This window comes from Epinephelus fuscoguttatus, linkage group LG6 (genome assembly GCF_011397635.1).
Source record: "Epinephelus fuscoguttatus linkage group LG6, E.fuscoguttatus.final_Chr_v1".
In the NCBI taxonomy this organism is placed as follows: domain Eukaryota; kingdom Metazoa; phylum Chordata; class Actinopteri; order Perciformes; family Serranidae; genus Epinephelus; species Epinephelus fuscoguttatus.
Genome location: NC_064757.1, coordinates 35,716,928 through 35,740,227, shown reverse-complemented (window position 1 = coordinate 35,740,227; position 23,300 = coordinate 35,716,928). Strand labels below are relative to the sequence as shown.

General features: G+C 41.2%; 1 protein-coding gene across 14 annotated transcripts in view; it reads left to right on the top strand.

Annotated features, from left to right (window-relative positions):
- Positions 1 to 23,300, top strand: part of kcnt1b (potassium sodium-activated channel subfamily T member 1b) — a 125,362-nt gene that overhangs the window by 75,192 nt on the left and 26,870 nt on the right. For 11 of the 14 annotated variants that reach the window (XM_049578118.1, XM_049578113.1, XM_049578111.1 and 8 more), the window contains 15 exons: positions 703 to 753; positions 864 to 912; positions 1,113 to 1,172; positions 7,188 to 7,262; positions 7,495 to 7,578; positions 10,371 to 10,465; positions 12,084 to 12,264; positions 12,793 to 12,957; positions 13,846 to 13,982; positions 15,828 to 15,891; positions 16,179 to 16,287; positions 16,382 to 16,490; positions 19,905 to 20,054; positions 21,039 to 21,274; positions 21,595 to 21,615. In XM_049578118.1, the coding sequence (XP_049434075.1) occupies positions 703 to 753; positions 864 to 912; positions 1,113 to 1,172; positions 7,188 to 7,262; positions 7,495 to 7,578; positions 10,371 to 10,465; positions 12,084 to 12,264; positions 12,793 to 12,957; positions 13,846 to 13,982; positions 15,828 to 15,891; positions 16,179 to 16,287; positions 16,382 to 16,490; positions 19,905 to 20,054; positions 21,039 to 21,274; positions 21,595 to 21,615 (1,586 nt within the window). The remainder of the gene's footprint in view (positions 1 to 702; positions 754 to 863; positions 913 to 1,112; positions 1,173 to 7,187; positions 7,263 to 7,494; positions 7,579 to 10,370; positions 10,466 to 12,083; positions 12,265 to 12,792; positions 12,958 to 13,845; positions 13,983 to 15,827; positions 15,892 to 16,178; positions 16,288 to 16,381; positions 16,491 to 19,904; positions 20,055 to 21,038; positions 21,275 to 21,594; positions 21,616 to 23,300) is intronic. The other 3 variants (XM_049578120.1, XM_049578116.1, XM_049578109.1) reach the window with 1 other exon arrangement.

The window sequence follows — 23,300 nt, the reverse complement described above, 5'->3', positions numbered from 1 at the left end:
GAGTAACATTACAAGATAACGTTCCACCTTAGAAGTCGCTGGCTGTGGGCCCAGTGAATTCAGTTTATGTTGCTGTGAGAAGCAGCAAAACATCTCCTCATTTAATAGTTGCAGTCTACAAATGAAACTCTCCACAGTGTGAACAGTGGTTACATGAGCCTCAAAACCAGCCCCAACTCAGCCCTGAGCAGAGTGACCGACCTCTATTGACCAGTCAACAGACTGCAGTGTTCACAGCTCCACCTTTTAGTACCAGATCTGAGTGCTAGGTACCCCAACAGAGGGGGGACCAAAAATGGGGATGGTAAGGAACGGTTCCATTGGTACCATCCACAACTTTTAGCAGTGGAAATGGAAAAAAAACATACAGAACTGAACCGTACTGCTCAATGTGGAAACAGGGCTTTATTTACTATGAAATAATGAAGTAATGCGGCGATTTTTTTTTTCTTTTGTGTGTGTGTGTGTGTGTGTGTGTGTGTGTAAGCTGCTCCCTCTGTGAAGTCATGTGGAAGTAGTGGATTGTTTGTATTGTGCTCACTGCTAGCAGCTTTTAGAGAAACATTGGGTTTGTTCTTTATGGCAACATACCAACTGATGGGAATGCTTCCCAGTGGGTATCTTTGCACTCACATTCACACTTATGTGTTCATGCTTTTTTGTGTGTGTGTGTGTTTCCCCTGTTACTATTTTTCCCAACAGTGCAAATTATTCGAACAGCAGCAACAGTACAGAGCGGGGAGACATCGACTGGTATGTTTGCATCAAAATGCCGTTGAACTGCAAAGTGGTGTTTGTTCACTCTCTAATTTATGTGGAGGTGCACTGAAGTGTGAGGAAATTTTTCATATGTTTTTTGACAGGTCGTTGATTTTCTGGGTTTGCAGAAAGGAACCTGTATGGGCGATACAGGTGAGAGTAGTAACACTCCACTAAAGGTGCACAAAAATCAAATTCCACCATATGAACCCAGTCTTACCACAGGATTCAACCAAAACACACCAGCAGCTAGTTGTTAGATAAAAGCACTGCAGTAAGTTCCTTAGCTGAGGTTGAGCAGCCAGAAGAGACGAGTTTGGTTCATTTATCTCCCTCTCTCCTCTCCGCTCCAGGTGACAGTGGCCTTAATCAGTTTCTTGGAGACCATGCTTATCACATATCTCAGCTACAAGGTAAGGAACTGGTCCACAGTGCACGGTTTCTCTCTCTAATCCATTCTGATGTCTTCCAGCTGTCTGATCAAAGTCCAGCACACTGCATTTGTTCTTCCTTGTGGGCTGACAGCTTTCAGTGTCCAGTCCAAGTGCCAGGGCCAAGGCACCTATTACAGACACAGGGCCAGACGACTTTTGGCACTAATTTTAGACTCAGACATCACACACACTGTGCCTCAGAAACAAGTTACATAAACCGGCTCGCAGGGCTGGAAGTGCTGCTTTTATTTCATCTATGCGAGTCCTCTAAAGGTGCACTTAGTCCTCAGTTCCTATGCATTCAAAGGGAGGACTGTGTGAGTAGGGAGTGATATCAGCGTTATGTTCTCTTTGGGAATAACTCAAGTTCCCACGAATAGAAAAGGTCAGTCTTTGTGTGAGATTTCGACACTGCTAATGAGCAGGAACAAGCAGAGGGATTTTTGACTAACACAGAAATGTACAGTCTGTTAATGAGGTGGACAACATTTTAAAAAGACATCACAATGAAATGCTGGCCAGGGGCCTCATTACAGAAAAATATCCTATTACAAAAGCACTCATGGCTGTGTCCTTTCATATCTTAGACCTCCAATCATATCTTAACCATAGACTTTAAACAAAATGGACATAGCTACAGTGACGCCACCCACTGGTTTGTGGACTCCCGTTTTGAAGCCTCAAATTGAACACTTCGGCCTTTGTCATCTCGGTTTTTTGGAGCCAGAAGTGACCTTATTTGGGGGAGAGGCTGGTGCTGTGGAGGAACGAGTGGTGACTGAGAAGCCGAAGACATGATCAGTAGATAGCCAGTCACTCAAAAGCAGTCCCTTAATTATGCATAACTTTCTCTCAATAAAATGTTAACAGGTGAGGTACAAAAAAATCCTTCCCGGTACAGTTATCATGGAAGTAAAAATTAGCTTTAATGACCGAAATGTTTTTTGTACCAGGCTGTAAAGATGTTGTTTAACGGTGTTAAGCTGGGCATTTTAAACATGGGTGTCTATGGGGATTGACTCACTTCTGGAGCCAGACTCAGGCAGCCGTTTCAAGAACTGCAGTTTTTTGGCACTTCCAAGTTGGCTTCATTTTTCAGCCCTGGAGTTTGCTGCTTGATCTTAACTTAAAGGATAACTTCGGTATTTTTCAACCTGGGCCCTATTTCCCCATGTGTATGTGTGCGTATGATTCATAGGTACAACTCGTTTTAAAATTGGTTCAGTATTGAGGGAGGCGGATGCAGCCGGCAGCCGCGAGGTAGATATGGGGGCAAATGTGTCCCATATAAGTTTGCGCATTAAAAGTGCTTTTTATCGCCACTGACCGGTTCAGATCGCCAGTGCTATCTCTGTAAATAGTATACTAGCGTTTCCCTTACCCTTCACTTCCTCAGGGCGGTGTGTGACGTCATCTCGCGAGAGCTTTGCTTGTTGCCGGAAGACAACAGAGGAGCCATGCTGAGCGCCGCTCAGAGTGGCGCTGGTTCCCCCGTGTTTGTGCTTATCCGAATTGCAAGAACAGGATGTCGCGCAACACCCCGTCCCAGAGACACTCCCCTAATGCCAGGTCTCACTGCTCCCCGCATCAACCCAACAACCTCCTTTACCTTACTTACACATGGCTTTCTCAGCCCAAACACTACTGCCACCTTCAACAAACCCAGGCTCTGTTCGTGCGAGCTCCAGGTAGAGACAGTGCCAATACTACCTTTCCTAGCACATTCATCATACTCTATTACACACTCTACATAGCATAACTCCAATATAAGCTAAAGTTAACGGAGGTAGATTTAAGACCGATAATCTGAGGAGTAATCCGGTTTGAGACCTTTGTCAGTACCTTTGTTCGGGCTGGATTGCCTGGTAATGTGAGAGGTTTTTTGATCCAGTTTGAAATCTCCTGAACAACTCACAGACTCCCGATAATTTAAAACATGTTTGATGTTTATTATTTTTAAGTGTGGGAATGGCCTATTTCAATCAATTCAATCAATCAATTTTATTTATAAAGCCCAATATCACAAATCACAATTTGCCTCACAGGGCTTTACAGCATACGACATCCCTCTGTCCTTATGACCCTCGCAGCGGATAAGGAAAAACTCCCCAAAAAAAACCCTTTAACGGGGAAAAAAAATGGTAGAAACCTCAGGAAGAGCAACTGAGGAGGGATACCTCTTCCAGGACGGACAGACGTGCAATAGATGTCGTACAGAACAGATCAGCATAACAAATTAACAGTAATCCACATGACACAATGAGACAGAGAGAGAGAGAGAGAGAGAGATGCAGGTAATGACAGTAGCTTACAACAACATTATTGAAAGTAATAATATATAATATATAATAATATTTGAATCCCTTTTGTTTGAGACCATGCTGCAAGGTGTGTGTGTTTGCTGATTCTGTGAGTTTATCTATCTCCTTTAACTTTAGTTTATATTGGAGTTATGCTATGTAGCGTGTGAAATAGAGTATGGTGAATGTGCTAGGAAAGGTAGTATTGGCACAGTCACTACCTGGAGCTCGCATGTACGGAGCCCGGGTTTGTTGAAGGTGGCAGTACTGTTTGGGCTGAGAAAGTCATGTGTAAGTAAGGTAAAGGAGGTTGTTGGGTTGGTGCGGGGAGCAGTGAGACCTGGCATTAGTGGAGTGTCTCTGGGACACCAAAGATCACTGTCTAGCCTCCTGGAGGTGTCGTGGGACCAACTAGACGAAACACTGGTGAAAGGAGGTTCCCACCCGATGACCCCAAAGACATGTTAGTTATCATTTCTCACAGGTCTGTATAGTTAAGCCTTGCCATAATAGCTTATCAGAGGGCTTAGGAGGTTATTCACTGAGTGCTGATCCTTTTCTAGAGCACAAACTTCTTGTGTTTATTTGAATAGAATTTAAAATTATTTGATTATGGTCATGATTACATCAGTACAGAGCAGCTGAATATTCTAGCACTTGAGTCTAATGTTAGCTGGCATATTACTGTTAAAAGATATCCACACTGAGAGTTAAAAGCTCACGTCCAGTCCTCGCTGTTGACTGCGTCTCCCATAGATTTTCTCATGTACACTTGTTTAGCCTTCTGCTGTGGTTTTATTTTTCACTGCAGAGTATTGTTAACATTACAGCAAGTTGTTGCACCGTGACAGTCTCCTCTCTGTTCCCATCTGCTTCTTCATGTGATCATGTGAGGTGGTGCATCCATGCTGCCTCCAGCTTCATAATCTTAATAATATCCTGTAGTGTGTGTAATGCACCATTATTTTCAAATCTTGCAGTGTGTGCGTGTTTGAGATCAAAGAGAAGAGCATCTGTGGGTTTTCTTCTTGTGTTGTTGATGCAGCAGGAAATCAAAATCGGTTAGGATTTTAAAACTCTTATAGTCTGAGCCTGGCTTCACTAGGGACAGTTCTGTGATAGCTAAACTACCATCATAAGATTAAATATGTTTCTGCGTTGCCATAAATATTATATATCATCCTATACTGAGTTAAGACAGGACTTCTGTAATGAGACCCCAGTACAACACTAGAAATACAGCCTGAATTATGGCCACACAAAGCCTCTCTGATACAGTGTGAGCAGCCATTAGAGCTTTACAAAAGTACAGTGTAGGTTATTAAATTGTTGTGGGATGGATTGCATAACCTTGCAATCTGTTTACTGGACATTTGTTTTATTTAGACAGTAAATCATTAAAGAAAAGCTCACCCAGTTTGCATCTTAATAAAATAAGCCTAAATTGTCTTGGGATCTAAGGGATATGGGTACCAAAGCAGGAGACATTGTCTTATTAACACCACCCACACCGTGTACAGATAAAGTCTGCTTCTTGCCAGGGTCCAGTGTCTTCACTGTAATGCTAGTCTCTACAGAAGATTTTCTTTGTTTGGAAATATTAGCTTTAGCTTTGCTGCTCTGAGACTTGGTATTGTCTCAGACATTTTGTTCCGTAGGTTTCAGCTCCCTCCCCTGTGGTGATGCTCTAAAGTTTGGTCTAGGTTTTATTATTTGCAATTTTCTGATCCTTTTATGTGTTGCTATGTCTTTTTTCCTTTCTCAGAAGGCCGTTTAGGGAATTACACTGCGTATATTATATGAGGAGCAAATCTGCTTTCTTTCAGCTGGTGATAAAATCAAGTCTTGTAAAATGAATTGATGTCATTTTCTTTGGTACATTTTTTTTAATGGCTTCATCATGGACAGAAGCCACCACCGAACTGTACCTTGTAAATTCTGCTTGCTCTCAATATGCAATTAGTATTTAGTCACTAGCTGATTGTGCCAATAGCTGCAGCTCGCCTTTTTGAGGAAAAAGTCTGCATCTTGGCCCATTTCGGTCTTAAGGGATAGTTCGGATCTTTTGAAGTGGAGTTGTATAAGGTGCTTATTAATAGTAAGTGTATTATCGAGAGAGAATTGCAGATGGCACATCCCCAGTTTGGAGAAGCAGGAAGGAGTACAGCCACAGAAGCTAAGCATTGTACTGCTGTGGACGGAGGCAGCAGCAAAACGTATTTTAGCCACCTCAAAAATGCCCCGTCTAGAAAAAATCAGCGTCAGTTCAAGTGTACTCTTATATTTCACTGCTGTATTTTGCCATCAGACAGCAATCTCCGACAGGGAACTGAGGCAGTTATATCACTGTCTTCAAAGCCAGACTCCTTTTACAAAAACATTTAACAACACTGAGCACAGAAGCTGCTGGACTGCTGCCTCGATCAGTTAGTTTGTCTGTGTTATTGTGTGTCTTTGGTACTTACAAGTGTTAGGTCAGTTGGCTGGAAAAGCCTTGTGCAATTCTTTATCACCCCCAGACTAACAGCACTGCAAACAGGCCTACAGACCTGGGGCTTTTGTTGGAGGCAATGCGGAACCTCACTGGCCAATCATTATCATGTTTTCTAGGCATGCCCAAAAATTGCAGATTGAGATTCATAACATAATTAAGATGGATTTAGTCTATTAATTTGTCACGTTATACTTAGGAAAAATACCTGAAACTGTCCCAAACAAGATACTTTTGGCAAGTATCAGGAAAGCCATGACTCTACTGCATGGAAAGACTGGTTGCTTTGACAAGAGCATAGATGGACAAGCAGTAAAAATATTCTCAGCATAGCGTACACTTAAACTGGTATTGATTTGGGGACGTTTTTAAGTATGTTTTACTGCTGACCCCCGTCCACAGCAGGACATTGCCTAGCTTCCTTGTTGGTGCCTTTAATGTGTGAATGATGTTGTGTGTATTTTATTAAAGTCTATTTTATGATCGTTGTTAACTAATATAAAGTGTTATTATTTTTATGATTAAGTACCTCATGCAATCCCACTTCAAAAGATCCCAACTACAGTATCACTTTAAAATAAACTAGTGGTTTTCTTCTTAGCTTTCCTTTAATTAAGGCTTTGTTGAATACTTCATTCAGCAAGTTATAAAGCAAGGATACTAATAAAGTTAATTTACATAATATGTGTCTAAAAGAAAGAGCATGCAACATACATGTACAGTAGTTTCAAAGTTAACTCTTCAAAAAGTCATGCAATCTATAAAAATGGAGTAATAAAGAGATTCAATTACAAAGACTATGATAATTGTGTTTCAGTTACACAGCAGCTAATCATCGTTAACATGCCCCACAAACAAGCTCTTTGATTTGAATGCCTCGAGAACAAAAACAGGTCAATGAGGAGTGTTGTTTGCTGACCCAGCGTTAATGACTGACCTCTTCATTCCAGCTCTAATAATCTCAGATCAATACAGAACATTGGTACAAAAGAAAGAAACATGTTTGATTTTATTGCTCTCTCCCATTAGAACAACAAGGTCTTACAACTCACAGCATACACAAGTGTTGCCCTCTTGCCTGTATTGTTTTCCTGAGTCATCTGACTTCCTCCAGTTGTATTATTACTGGAATTACACTTCTCTTTGAAACAATCTGCACTCTTACTGGTTCACTAAATAATTTCCCATCTATTTCCTTTCCAGGGGAACATTTGGGAGCAGATCTTCCAGATAACCTTCATATTGGAGATGATCAATTCAGTGCCATTTATAATCACAGTGAGTAATTCATTTAATCAACTGAGCAGTCGGTATGTTCCATAGACGATGTATTAGCACAGGCTTAAGGTCATTTTGGTATAATTTAGCTCAGTGCAGTCCAATAATCAAATGTTAATGCTCCAATACCATGTGTACCTCATCCAGAGGCATATTAATTTAATGATTTCCCATCATGTTACCATTATTTCACCCTTTCTCTCTTCCGTCTTTCCCTCCTTTCCTCCTTTAGATCTTCTGGCCTCCATTAAGAAACATATTCGTTCCTGTATTTCTTAACTGCTGGCTAGCCAAAGGAGCCCTGGAGAACATGATCGTAAGTGTTTTCAGTAATGTGTTTATTGTACTGTACAAACCGTAGCTGCATTATGTAGGAAATGGCACAACTGAAGGTACATTATCCATCCTTTGGCGGACGTACGAAAGCCCACAGCTCACGAGTAGCCCCGGCGCTAAGGGCTGAGAGGGTTTATGCAATTTAGCAGCCTGGACAGAATTCAGTTAAGCTGACATTGTGCACAAGTCAGTATATCTTATTGAAGTTGGTGTTATTAGCTGCATTTTGTGTAACGTTGTTACCATTAATGCAATTTACTGTGATGAATCAGCCCACTGGCTAATTAGTTGACTATCAAAGCCAACACAGACCATTGGCTCAGGTTAACTGGGCTGAATCTTGTTTGGAGAAAAGATGTTACAATTGCCTAAAAAGGTTAAATTAGGCCGTTTACTTTTAGTTTAAGATTAAACAGACTCACATCCATTGTGATAAAGGATTGGTAAATTGGACTGTAACTGTAGTTGGTTGGGATTATGTGACCACTGTGGTAAGATACAGGGATGCTGGGGTGGTATCTTCATTAGTTTTATTGATGATGATAATAGACAGACAAAATTAGCCCACAAGCACAACAACAGCACTGCCAGCAGTGCTAGCACTAACAAATGCTAATAGCAACCTTATCACTCTGTGCGACTTAAACTAGAAGCTAAATTAATGTTTCTAAATAGCAGGTCACTTGTTTTACACGACATAAACATTAGTCTGAGACATCGTCATTGCAGGCACTTTAATAATGATTATGGTATACACACAATTGGGGTCAGAGTACTCACATGGGCACTTTACTGGTGCAAGTGTTAGGATATGGCTAGTAGACTTCATGCAGATTCCAACTGAACAGACTACAATGCCAATATAGACTAAAGGCACCGAAATGTATAGATAACATTCTACTTACACACAGCACAAATTGGCTGACCCCAGCCACCACTAACAAGTTACTAAACTACTTTAAAACACAAATGGGGCAACAGTAGCTCAGTTCATAGGGACTTGGCGTGGGAGCCGGAGCGTCGGTGGTTCAAGTCCCTGAACGGATTAACATGGGGTGTGTGCTGGTAGCTGTACACACCCCATGTTAATCCGTTCATGGACTTGGGGTGTGTACTGGTAGCTGTAGAGGTGCCAGTTCACCTGGGCAATGCTGAGATGCCCTTGAACAAGGCACTGAACCCCCAAATGTTTGGGGCACCTGTCCAAAGCAGTCCCCTCACTCTGACATCCCTCCATTTATTGCACATATAGGTCCTGTTTGTGCATGTGTGTGTATTTCGGGCCTGTGTCCATATGACAACAGAGAAAAAATGAATTTCCTCTTAGATAAATAACAGTATAGAAAAGAAACCACATCCATACTACACTTTCTATCTTGTATGGTTACATAAAGGGTGTCTGATGGGCCTTATAAGGTGCCATTATTCTTCAAATGTCTATAATTAATTTTTCTAAATAAATAATAGGCCTTAAAAGTAATTAGATAGTCCTGAATTTGAATTTTTGCCACAAACCTTTTATCTAATTTAATTTATCTGTCTTTTAATTTCTTCTATAGTCGAGCTCTTTCGTGTGTAAGTCCACATTTATGATGTTACATATCTTTAAACCCTCCACTGAACCGATTACTGTCTTTAACTTGAAGTTGCTCACTTTATTCTTACCCATTGGCAAAATGCAGATTAACCTAACTCACCGTAATTACCGTATTCCTACATTAAACCTACCTCTGCTCATGACCACGTATACTTATGTTTATACTTACCTGCATTGTTTGAATAAGTAAGAGATGATTTGCCCAAAGATCACTCTTAAACTTGGTGTAAAATGATCTTGAAAAGGTTTTAAAAAGTATTAAATTTAACTGTCTGATACCTGCAGACACCCTGAACGTAGAGAGCTAGCTATTACCCATTAAGCTCTGCATTATCTAACCAGCTACAGCTGCTGGGGGTCGGTGATGCAACTGCAAAGTGTGTAAATACTTTATGTACTGTAGCCCCGTGCTGTAAATGAGAATAATAAATGAAATTTATAGGGAGACCATAGCACATTGTGAATGAAAGCAGAACCAACAGCAACTGCAGGCAAAACAAAACAGAAGAAGACACTGCAAAGCAGCACAGAAACACAGAAGAGATAAAAAAAAAAAGCCTGGAGCTCAGAATTCTGGTGTTGTAGTATCAATATTGTCCAGAATTTACCATCTAGGTGCAAAGTGACGGGAACATGGAATTCAAAGTAATTAGACGATATCCAACTGGTGTAGTGTGTTCTCTCGCTGTGACACAGATGAGACCATGACAGAGTACGCGCCTCACGCCAAGGCGGTAGTTGGGCAGATGGTAGAATCTGAGGCCAAGCAGACCCAGCACATGGAGAGAAAGCAGGCACAGTTTGGAGAGGCGGTGATGGGAGGCGGTGGCAGGCAGAACATGCTAACAAGGTGCAGCTGAAAATGAGTCGTGAGCTTCTACATTTCAAGATGGAGTAGAAGACAGCACGATATAATACTAACAATGTTCCACAAGAGGAGAAGACGGTGGAGATGGATATAGACTGTGTGTTTTTCTAGTGTTAATTTATATCCACACCATCGTCAAGGTCAAGGCAACGTTAATGCATTAATACATTTAAGTATAAAGACAGTAACTGAGTTTTTCTAGCTTTGTTTGACTTTGACTGAACAGACAAATATTTTAATTGGTAATCCCGAATGGAAAATGTATTTTATGGCAGTAAAACTTGTATATCTCTTTTATCATATCCAGAACGACTTCCATCGTGCCATCCAGAGGACCCACTCTGCCATGTTCAACCAGGTGGTTATCCTCATCTGCACCTTACTGTGTCTGGTTTTCACTGGGTGAGTGAACCTTTGTTCTTGTTAGTCACAGACAGGCTTTGAGGCCTGTTCACTGACCCCCGCTGCAGAATCTGCTTCCTGAACTGTGGCCCAGAAAACATTATCTCCACCACAGTGGGTAGTGTGCATATCTTGGAAAGGGCAGATTGTTTGGAAGAAGCTATATACATGTTGTAAAAGCAGACACTGAAAATGTAGGTCTTGTGAGCTGACATATTGTGCTGTGCTGTCATCGGCCCAGTGGCGGCGCCAAAGGTGCACAGTTTTTCTGGCAAGATGAAAGATGTTTTTATGATTGTTGGGGCCTGATTTTACGGCAGCTTCTCTAAAAAATTGTGAAGCATGTTGCGATGCTTATAGGCGTTTTTTTGCAATGAAATTGTAGGTAGGTACAAATGTAAATTGCCAAAAAAAAGTTGCGATGCTTTGATGGAATTGGAGCTCATTATTAGAGGCATTCGGTGTTTCCCGCTGAACCAGAATCCATTTGTGATGTTGGGGCAGTGGGGGACATCAGCTGTTGCTGCCATTGGCTGTGGCGCTGAAGAACCATCTCGATCATAAGCTGCTCTCCTCCTGATCTCTCTGCCGGTTAGCACAACCTAACACAACACAACTTGATCTCACTCATACTCGTTATATTTTGCCATGGTGATTCTGAATCTCTGAAGTGGTCATAAAGTCTGAGTCTGTGTCTGTTCCTTGATTATTTCCATTCCTTTAGTTCGTAAGGGTCCACCAATCAAAAGATTCAAAGGGTTTTTTTGTGAAATTAATCCAAGTTTTGAGTATTGCCATGTGGGGACCAGTGTTCACTGTCCACTAACATTTGTCAAACAAGACCACACTTTAACTGACATAAACAATGTTTTCTCTTCTTCCTGCACTGTGTTGTTGGGTTTTCTTGTTTTTGTTAGCTTGCCAGCTACAAATCAAAGTGTCCCTACCTTTCTCTGTTTAGTCTTCACCCCTCTCTCACTCTTTTCCTCTTGCTCCCATAAACATTTTGGGTTTCATCCTGTCAATTGTTAGAAAATAATTTTTAAAGCCCCAAACACTTGTTAAACTTCAAGAAATCACAGCAGGAAAAAGTGTTAAGTTGAGGGAAATACGCACATGGCCGTTCTCATTCCTCCATCCTTCTTCATTTCTTTAGCCTCATTGATTTCCACTTTTATAACACCAGTTTATTTTAATCAAAGCTTCCACTTCTTGGCTTTCTTGTGCCTTGGCCAGCACCCAACACCCATCTCATGCACTCCACCCTGTCCAGTTAGTAATTCTCATTCCCCTCTGCCTCGGGGTTTCATTAAATCTGCAACTTATCAATAAGAAAAAAACTCAAACAAATTAGCACAAGAAGGGAGCTGGAACTGACAGAGCAATCAATACTGTCACTTTAAATGACATACTGATCAGGAGCCTAATCTGTCTTCACTCTGGTGCCCTTTGATCTTGGGCAAATTGAATTTGATATCCAGCCCGCCAGGCTGAAACATAATACTGAGAGAAGTAGATTACCCTGGTAAAGTATCTCTTCACATATTTTAATTGTCCTAACCCCAAGGAGATATGTCTGATGTAACACCATTAAGTATAATTCCTCATCTCTCTGCAGAGCTTGTGGGATCCAGCATCTAGAGAGAGCCGGGAAGCACCTTTCCTTCTTTGACTCCTTCTATTTCTGCATCGTCACCTTCTCCACTGTGGGCTACGGGGACGTCACGCCACAAATCTGGCCCTCCCAGCTGCTGGTGGTCATTCTCATCTGTGTTGCCCTAGTGGTGCTCCCACTGCAGGTAATGACTGTGGAGTAAACTAGGGTTCAACGCTTCAGTAAACCTTGTGTTAGGTCCTGTCTTATCAGGCATTCTTGTGATGTTCTGCATCTGTTGCTGACCTTCGTTGGAATATGATCAAATATTAAATGACATTTTCTTGCAGCTATCACCAGCTAGAGCAAATAAAAATTCATAAAGGGCTTACTTCTCTGACATTTTGGCTACAGACAAAATCTGCACATCTCACTCAGAATTCGGGCCAAGTCACGCTGGCTCACGCCGGCTGCATGATAAATCCACCTATTTGCTGTGTTATTTATTTTTAAAGATCTCAGACATGTTCATCACTTCAAGTGTTTACTGTCCCCGAAGAGCAAAGTGTGTGTGAAGTAGAAATGAACTCATGCTGCTGGCAAACTACGCCATCAGCAGTTTTCACCCTGGTGTTTTCACCCTCTGTGTCCGGACAGCAAATCTATCTCTTTTATTATTAAATACATTCTTGTTGCGTTTGACATCACGTCGATGCTGCTGTCATTGTGTCAGTTTGAAGAACTAGCATACTTGTGGATGGAGAGCCAGAAGTTAGGAGGGAACTACAGCCGACACCGGGCGCAGACAGAGAAGCATGTGGTGTTGTGTGTCAGCTCGCTGAAGATCGACTTGCTGATGGATTTCCTCAACGAGTTCTATGCTCACCCGAGACTACAGGTACCAAAATGAAACAGGATCTTTTTCAGAAAGTCAAGTATGTACAGCAGTCGAATAGATAAATCAGAGGCTGCTTTTGCCATCAGTTTGTGTTCTTAATGTACCTATTTATTGTTAAGTTTGTGTTTTGCACTGTCTCTTGTGTATCTGATATTGAGTTTCATTTGTTGTAAAGGTCCATCTAGGGTTTGGCATTGCAAATTAGCTTAGGCTATAAATGCTGAAGTGTGTGGCATCAATTTATGCTACGTACTTGTCCCCATACAAATAAACATTAAATAAATCAGCACAGGAATGGTTATGTGATAAGCAGGTTGACAACAAATTTATGTTTCAGTGTACATGTTGACTTCCAATTTGAACAAAGTATTTCTTGAAGTACTCCTGCGGAATAAATGGATATGCAGGACAGATGAATGAAGGGGATCAAAAAGCTCTATTTTAAACATACACTGTACAAATAACACACTTAAAAGTCTAGTTTGTAGGATTTAGTAGTATCATGTGATGAGTTTGCATATCACATTATCTAAAACTTCACTTGTGTGCCGAGAATGAGGGAGAACTAAGGTGGCCGATGCAAAAACGTGAATGGCCCTATCTAGAGCCAGTGTTTGGTTTGTCCATTTTGGCTGTTGTAGCAACAACATGGCTAACTCCGTGAAAGAGGACCCTTTCCATATGTAGATATAAATTTTGAGGTAACGAGAACACAATGATTCTTAGTTTAAGGTGATTATACACCAATAAAACATAGTTCTGGATATTATAAACCATTTTTTGGCATTCTGTCTCCCTAAATCCTTCACACTGGACCTTTAATCTGCATTCATTATGTAAAACTTTAAGCATGATTTAAGTGATGCATTCATATCCCTTGTTTTGCAGGACTACTATGTGGTGATCCTGTGTCCAACGGAGATAGACATTCAAGTCCGCCGTATCCTCCAAATCCCTCTGTGGTCCCAGAGGGTCATCTACCTTCAAGGATCTGCCCTCAAAGACCAGGACCTGATGAGGGCCAAGTGAGTGAAAGCATGTCATGCATGTATTCAGACAAATGCATATAGAACACATTACCACAAAACAATCTCTTGGATATTAGTTACTCATCCCATGTTACATTTAATTAAAGGTAACCTTGTTCTCTTGCATGCCTCCATGGTGAACGAAGAATCCAAAAACAGAGAAATTTCTTGATGAATGGAAGTGAAGGGGTCCACGTTTAACAACAGCAAAACTATATCAAAATATCCATTTACATACTCTCACACAACTTGTGCGCTATAATTCAAGTCTCATTTATCCAGTTGTGTGCTCAGTACTTGTCAAACGCATGTAATTTTGCTGAAACATCAGGATTTTAAACACTTTACCGGTCTCGTGCATGGCAGCCAGTGCATTTGAACTCATACGCATGCATACATTTTTGCTAGAGCATTACTATTTAAAGCCCTTCAGCAAAAACCTCCCCATGCACAGACGAGAGGGGCGCCTGGGCAAGCACGTGCGTTTGAATGCTGCTCAATGAAATGGACAAGCAGAGTTGAGTGTTCTTAATAGCAAGGTTGCACGAGTTGTGTGAGAGTTTATTAATGGATGTTTTGACACAACACAAACCCCTACTTTTAGGTCCTTTTGTCATCGTGAAGGCATGTGAGAAAAACACAAATTCAACACACTCTGCTTTCGTAAACTGATATACAAGCGATCATTTTGGATGGGAGAGTCATCTCTGATTCCATCATTCTTTATAAAAGTGCATAGGCACTGAATAGTGTATTTACATGAAATGACGTTTGGTTTCTTGAATTGCCGCCACCATGTGTGATTTTGATGAAGGAAGTGAAACAAAATGGCAGTTCAGTGTGATACCAGGGTCTGTGTTATTGTCTAGTAAAGTCATTGAACGTGTCTGTCATGTCCTTGAAAGGTTTGAGTTTAGCACACATTCTATGTTTTATTCATTTTTGGCTCTGGATAACAATCTCTAAATTACTTAAAATGTAAATGTAAAGTTTGAGTCCTTGAAGTGCAGTTAGAGGATGAGGTACTTACAAGTCCACTTGGCTGCCCTCTGCTTGCACATCAGTGTAATAGGATTTCACTCTACATTGATCATCTGCTCACATCAAAGGCCACATATGTAGGCCGCGATGAAAACTGAGATGGATCACATTGGGACACGTTTAAACCGTTAATTTTCGTCTCTGTCCCTGAAACATATTGCAGCGCCACCAGTGTGCCGTTCATGGTTTTAGTGTCACTACAGGGGATCTTTGCTGCTTCTGCTGCTGGCGGACGTTTTGCAGCTGATGATGTGGTACCAGTGAAATGGGGTCTAGGTACTTCTCACTAGCACATGATGGAGGTGAAATTAAAATCATCAATTTAACCAGGAGCCTGTACCCTTTTTCAAAAGCACCTCTTCAATGTGCAAAGTTGTGCAGGTGATTAGGTGCTGCACCAATTTCACGCACTGATTTGCATTAGATAAAATCACCCAGCCAAGTAAGCCTCATAGACTCCTCAACCCTGCTGTGCTGAAAGATTTCTTACAATTATTTCAGATTTTAGTTTTCAGGTTCAGAGGACGTGAGTTTTCTGTCATGAATGAATGAACTCTGCTCCTCATGTGTCGCCAGCACTGGACTCTAATAATAACAAATAACAGCAGATGGTTTTCATGCTAGAATGCAGCTTTTAACCTTTTGTCACAGGGCATTAACACTCATCCCTGCCTGGCTTTTCTTTAAAGCATTGATCTCTGTAAATAATTTTACGTTTGGATGAATGTCCTCTTCACAGTTGCCAACCCGTGAACCTGCCTGTCTGTGTTTCTCTCTGTTCGTCTCTCTGTCAATCTCCAGGATGGACGACGCTGAGGCCTGCTTCATCCTCAGCAGCAGGAACGAGGTCGACCGGACTGCTGCTGTGAGTCGCATCAACAATTTATCGAAGCAGTCTTTAACTCTCTTTCCAGTGCAAACCCTCTCACGATGATTTAAATGGAGCAATTTCCCTTCACACTCTGCTTCCTGTTTAAATTAGCCGAGAGAGTTTGAGATATTTAGATGATGTCATGATTCTATTGGAGCTGCCATTGAGTACTGGGAGCACACACTGAGTTGCTGAGGCCAAATTTATGGCCCATAAAATTCAGATTGCGTTTACAAATGAGTCTGTGCATGAGTAAAATAGAGCTATTGCTTCCCCCGCAGGATCACCAGACTATTTTGAGGGCTTGGGCTGCCAAAGATTTCGCTCCAAATTGCCCTCTCTACGTCCAAATTCTCAAACCTGAAAATAAATTCCATGTTAAGTTTGCAGGTAAGTGCTGGAAGACTACCAGCCTTTGTTTTATCTTAATTTTCTTAAAAGCATACACTTCTTAACAAATTGCAATTCATTCATTTTCACTCAGATCATGTAGTGTGTGAGGAGGAGTTCAAGTATGCCATGTTGGCGCTGAACTGTGTATGTCCCGCCACATCGACCTTGGTCACGCTCCTGGTTCATACTTCCAGAGGACAGTGAGTACACACTACAATTTTACAGCATTAGCATTTACAGATTTACAGTGATAGCCACTGTCAGTGTGTTCTTTCATCACTGTGTGAGTTATTGTTATGTTCCTGCACCTTTCTCCCCAAACTCGTATACATCTGCTGCACTTGAGGTGATTTCAAAGTTATCAAATATAAGAAAGTGCTCTTACAGACAAAGTAATCTAATCACTTGAATTTCGACCTCTCCGGAGATATGCTTACTCACTTTCTTGCTGAGAGTTGGACAAGAAGATCGATACCACTCTAAAGCTTTGTTCCCACCAAGCAGTCTGGTTCAGTTCAGTTTGTTAACATTAGAATAGTTATTTTTTGTGTTTCCATTGTCAAAAGTTGTATACGGTACCAATATGATTTGGTTTGTTTTTCCTTACCCCCCCATGACACTGACACAAACCACGAACACACTATTTAGACCCAAAACACTCCATCCTGTTCTTTTTTTGCTCTGAAAATGTTGGCATGCAATCCTGTTCCTTGGACAATCACGTTCCTTTGCATCGCTGGTGAGGGAAAAAATATAACAAGAGCTGGATGAAGCTGTTACGCAATTATCATCTGGTACAACTCCACCTACATTTAAGGGTGCTTTCACACCTGTCCTGTTTGGTGCAGTTCAGTCGAACTTAAGTTTGTTTGCCCCCTAAGTGCGGTTCGTGTGAACACAGCAATCGCACTCAGGTGTGCACCAAAACAACCGGACCGAGACCTTCTTGAAGAGGTGGTCTGAGTCCAGATACAAATGAACTCTGGTGCATGTCACAGTCCTGGAGGATTATTAATGTGCACCTCCTCCTGTACTAACTTAATATGCACATTCAGCACATCCAATGCATCAAAACATGGTTTTCTAGTTGGAGCCGTGCCTCATTTTCAAACTGTATGGTTTGACTAAAAGCTAGACAGACCTAGCATTAAGGACCATGTCTCATACGGGTTCCATACCAGTTCTAACGGTACTCAACTGAAAGTGTTTAGTGGACACACAACTTAATATCTGTCCATAGATAGATATCAAACAGTGGTTAGTTTATCTCAGCATAGTGACCAGAAAAAGAGAGAAAGAGCTAGCCTAGCTCTGTAACCAAAATTCGCTTGCCAACAAGTTTTTGAATGGATTGAACCAACAAGATACTAAGCGTTAAATAGTGAACTTTAGAGATGCTAGTAGCAGATTTTGTTATCTTATGATAATGCAGGGCTGTTTTCCCTCTTTTTCCAGTTGTTATGCTAGGCTAAGCTATGTGTCTCTTGGATCTAGCTTCTTGCAGCAAGAAAATGTTGAACGTTTCCTCTAAGGGTTTTCAGTTATCAGGCAAACCTAATTGGAGTTTACAGCTTTCTTGAAATGTCAGTTAAGCTGTAGGTGACCCTAGATAAGTGAGTTAAACAGTAGCAAGAGAGTTTAACACCCTCCTTTTTAATGCTGCCTTCAAGTGGGGATGTGTTAACATGTTCATGAGAAGAGTCCATATGAACTTCCCCTTCTTATTGCATTCACAACCTCCTAAGTGGAAACGTTTGGAAAGCTCCGATCTCAGGAGTTGTGATGCGTTTGCTGCCGTTTTTTAAGAAATAGCGGAAGCCATGGAATTTGTGGTGGATGCTAAGTTAATAAATTCAAATTTTAGTTGTATAGAACACATTTTAGGTAGTTGTTGACCTCTGCCAGGGTTGTCCCTTGTCTCCAATTCTGTGCATGATATTCATGGACAGGATCTCAAGGCACAGCTGTGTGGAAAAAGGGGTCCAGTTTTGTGACCTCTGAATTGCATCTTTGTGGTCAGGATGAGAGTCAGCACCTCCAAGTCCAAGGCCATGGTTTTCTGCAGGGTTGGGAATGAGCTACTGCCCTAAGCAAGGGAGTTCAAGCATCTTAGGGTCTTGTTCACAGCTGAGGGTAGAAGGGAGCGTGGCATGGATTTGCAGTTTGACACGGTGATGTGGGCGCTGTGCCAGACTGTCGTGGCTTTTGATTCACTGGTCCACCTACGTCCTAACCCTCAACTATGGTCATGAGCTCTGGGTAGTGACCTAAAGAATGAGGTCGCGGATACAAGCGGCCAAAATGATTTTCCTCTAAAGGGTGTCTTGGCTCAGGGACGTCTGGAATACTTTGCTCAGCCTGCTGCCCCCACAACCCAGCTTTGGATAAGCGGTTGAAAATGGATGGATGGAGAGTTTTTCATCGTAATTCAATAATTTGTTTGCAGAAAATGGCCTCACCTTTTTCCTTTGTCATAATGCCTTTGCATTTCCTGCACTATGGTAGCTTCCTTAATTGTTAGCCTTGGTGGCTTCTTGACACCGACAGTAGTGTTTATGTTGCTGTTCCCTAGCAGCAGTGTTCTCACTGTTAACCCCTTGAATGTCAAGAATATTGTGTACATGGCTTTCTATGTTGAAACCACAAGCTCACGAGTTCCATTTGAAGGCAGCATGATGTTCACATTTTTCCTTGTGTCTGAGTCTTACATTACTCGTCCAAAATCCTGTTTAGATTTAACTGAACCAATGACATTATTTGTGTTTTCAGAGCAGCTCAACCTCCAACAAATACTTTTATTAAATCTCTCTACCTATTGAGTGCACTGTTAATGATTAATATCTCTTTGTGTCATTATTCATGTGGACAGATTCAATCCCACTGGATGATTAATATTAGATAAAGTAGATGAAACTTCTGCGGCATAGTTTTTATAACTACACAGACTGTACCTGGTTCTTGTCTCTGCAAAACTCTATTACTGTACCGTCACCACTGCAGAAACTTGTCACTGTCAAGTCAGTAAACACAACCCTGTTTCTTGTCGGGAAATAAATCTGGCCGTGTTTTTCATATTCTGTGCAAGGTGACTACTATATCTTCACTCCTGTCCACAACGGAGAGGCAGCACATCAATTTTAATTTCCATTATGGGAGTTTGCACTGGCTAGGGGCTATGAAGGTGACAGGACTGGGAATAGACTTCTTTTGGCAGGTGTTAATTTAAGCATTATCACATTGATTAAAAGTTAGGAAGGACATGAACTGCCTAAATAAAATGAACCTCTGAGCCTTTTCTCTTTTGTTCATAATTGTGACTAGAATTTAGAAAACTGAAAAGGTCGTGAAAGGTCAGACAGATTTATCAGTCTTTGGGGGAATGAGAGCTGTTGAGTTGCAAAAAATGTCACATTTGACGTAAAGGTGCTTTCTTTTATGAATTGAAGTGACTCTTGACAACATTGTTGTAGTTTGACATTTAATTCAGACAAAAAAAAGGTTTTTCTTTGAAGACAAGGCTGCTGTTTGCCAGCAGTCCATCAGTTCATTATAAAACTCTGACACTTCATGTTACTGTCATTTAAGTAGTAACTATTCTGATCATGTTGTTTCAGGGAGGGTCAGTTGTCACCGGAGCAGTGGCAGAGGATGTACGGACGCTGCTCAGGAAACGAAGTTTACCACATCCGCTTGTGTGACAGCAAGTTTTTTGGGGAGTATGATGGAAAGAGCTTCACCTACGCCTCCTTCCACGCCCATAAGAAGTAAGTAAAACTAATGCTAGGTTAAAGGGACAGTTCACCCCTGAATGAAATATACACATTTACCCTCTAACCTGTACAGCCTTTTATCAGTCTAGGTTGTTTTGGTGTGAGTTGCCAAGTGTTGGAGTTATCGGATGTAAAGATGTCTGCCCTCTGTTAAATATAATATAACTAGAGGGCCCTTGGCTTATGGTGCTCAAAGTGCTAAAAAAGTACATTTCAAATCCTCAACAGCAATGTCTCCTTCCAGAAATCATGAACCGATTGCTGAAGATAACTCAAAGACCTTGTTGTGAGCAGTTTCATGTAGGAACTATTTTCTCTCTACCGAACTACACCCACCAACCATGCTTGTGAAAGCGCAGGATGTAAAAATTAATGGCATCCTCCTCTGCTGAGCTGTAACGCTAGCTAGCTCAGTGGTGCTAGGTGAGCTAGCAGTCGATGCACGCTTTCTTCTGTGCAATGATACCATGAATGTATGAGGCCCAGTTCACACAGAGAGCATTTAAGCAGCAGGAAGCGGCTTTTGTAATCGTTCTTAATGAGAATGATGGTTTTTGCTCGTGTTTTTTGAGTTGCAGTGTGCCTTTGCATTTCTGTACGTGCGTTGTAATTCCAGGTTTGGCCATTATGTGAAATTGGCTTTAAAGCCTGAGCTTGGGTGATCCAGTTGGAAGGTGTAGGTCTTAACAAAGAAAATAGCTCCTACATGAAACTGCTCTCAACAAGGTCAACAAGGATTTCTGGAAAGAGACATCGCTGTTGAGTTTTTTTTGGCACTTGGAGCACCACAAGCTAAGTCCCATCTAGTTCCATTATACTTAAGAGAAGGCAGACATCTCTACGGCTGATATCTCCACGGGGTGAACTGTCCCTTTAATCTTGACACACTATAATAATGATATTTTATGTCATTAGAGTCTCTGGTAGCCAAAAAAAAATCAACTTAAAGCCGAGGCCCATTTAAAACTTTGCTCCCAGGTATGGTGTGTGTTTGATCGGAGTGAAGAGGGAGGAAAACAAAAGCATCCTTCTGAACCCCGGCCCCCGCCACATCATGGCTGCTGCTGACACCTGCTACTACATCAACATCACCAAGGAGGAGAACTCAGCCTTCATCTTTAAACAGGAGGAGAAGCACAACAAGGGCCTGCCTGTCACCGGCCTCTACGACGCCCCCTCTAGGCTGCCTGTGCACAGCATCATCGCCAGCATGGGTGAGACTGAGAGTCGGAGGTGGAAAAAAACGAATGTTTAGAAGTAGAGAAGTTGAATAGAAGATGATTGTAGTCTTTGAGTATAAAGATTCAGGCTGCAGTTTCACACTTTCTGGGTTGAAAGCGTTTCCATGTACGAAGAGAAAATGGATGCTTTGTTGTTGTTTATTACTAAACCGCACTGAACATCTCTGAGTGGTGGCTGCCTCGGTGATGCTGTATGCTTTCGCTGACTGTTTATGCATGACTTTTTTCTTACATGCCTTTTTACTTTCTTGGCTGACATTATTGTGTTGTGCTTTTTCTTTGACCTGTGAAAGTTGATCAAGCCACTGCATATGGTAAGTTTGTGCATGATGCATCACTTCTTCACACTTAATAACTAATCCTGTAATTAGATGGAGAACAAAACACGGTCTTAAAGGAATACTCCCCCCCCACCCCACCCCCAAATGACCATTTGTATATCAGTTACTAACTTCATGTGTTCTCAAATGCCTCCATGGTGAACGAAGAATCCACAAACGAAGAAAATTGTTGATGGATTGAATTGTTGATGGATTAACAAACTTTTACAGCTCGTGCAGTATAATCTCAGTAAATATATAATTTATCCATTTTTATGCTCAGTACCTCCCAAACATGCATTTTCGCTAAAACCTTGATACTTAAACGCCTCTGTGTTTGAGTAGCACTCATCCAGGCCTGAGTCTGTTGATTGAGAAGTGTTTCTGAGTACTGAGCATATGACTGGATAAATGAGACTTGCATGATACTGCACAAGTTGTGTGACAGTTTGAAAATGGATGTTTTGGTATATATTTGCTGTTGTTAAATGTAGACTCCCTTTACTCTGTTCCATCAAGAATTTTCTTAGTTTTTGGATTCTTCGTTCACTATGGAGACATGTGAGAAAAAGAAAGTTTTCTTCATGAATTCATAGTAACATGGGATGAGTAATTGATATACTAAAATGATCATTTTGTGGGTGAAGTATTCCTTTAATTCCTTAATGATTTAAAGGTCCAGTGTGTAGGATTTAGGGGGATATAGTGGCACATGTGGAATGTAATATAATGAGTATATTTTCTTTAGTGTATAACCACCTGAAAATAAGAATCGTGTTTTCATCACCCTAGAATGTCCCGTTTATATCTTCATAGTGAGCGGGTCCTCATTTATAGAGATCACCATGTTCACCGTCATGTAACGAACAAACCAAACACTGGCTCTTAATAGGGCCATATGCATCTTTACGCAGGCCACCGTCGTAAGAACGCCCTCTGCAACAAGCAGCATTGGACAAACACTGATTTTTTGAAATATTAAATTGTTATATCTAGTGTTTTTGCTCGATTAAATCATCAGGTACTCTTCTTTTGGAGAGGAAGAGACCTCTGTGATTTATTTGGCTCCCAGTAAAACCTCCTGAACGTCTGGAGTTTAAGTTATTAGAGAAAAAACGTGACACTTTAGCATGTAGTTTGCGAGCTGCCCATCTCCGACATGCCAAGCAATATCAGAAAAACTTTATTATAAGCCTTATTCAGTGTTTTTACTAGTTTTACTTATCTGGTCCATTTGTTTTGGAGGGAAAGAGACCTCTGCTGACAATTCAGCTCTCAGTAAAAACCACCTGAACAATGAACGCTGAAGGAATTCTAAGCAAGAAAAATTTCAGGTGGTTGCAATGTGCAATCCTCACTGCTAGATGCCACTTATTTTCCCTAAATCTTACACACTGAACCTTTAAACTGTCTTTTTTTAAACAAAAATCACATTATTGCACAATATATGATATATGTATTGCACATATATCATATATCTGATATGCTTGATACATGCATATGCACATCAGGCATATATCATACATCATATTACATAGAGCCAATATGATGTATTTTAGGGACATATTTATTGACAAACTAAAATGTCAATACAGTTTGCATGTCGTATGTTGTAGCTTGCGAGTACAGTTACATGACTCAGAAAGCAAGACATTTTCTCCTCAAGGTCAACCTGAGCT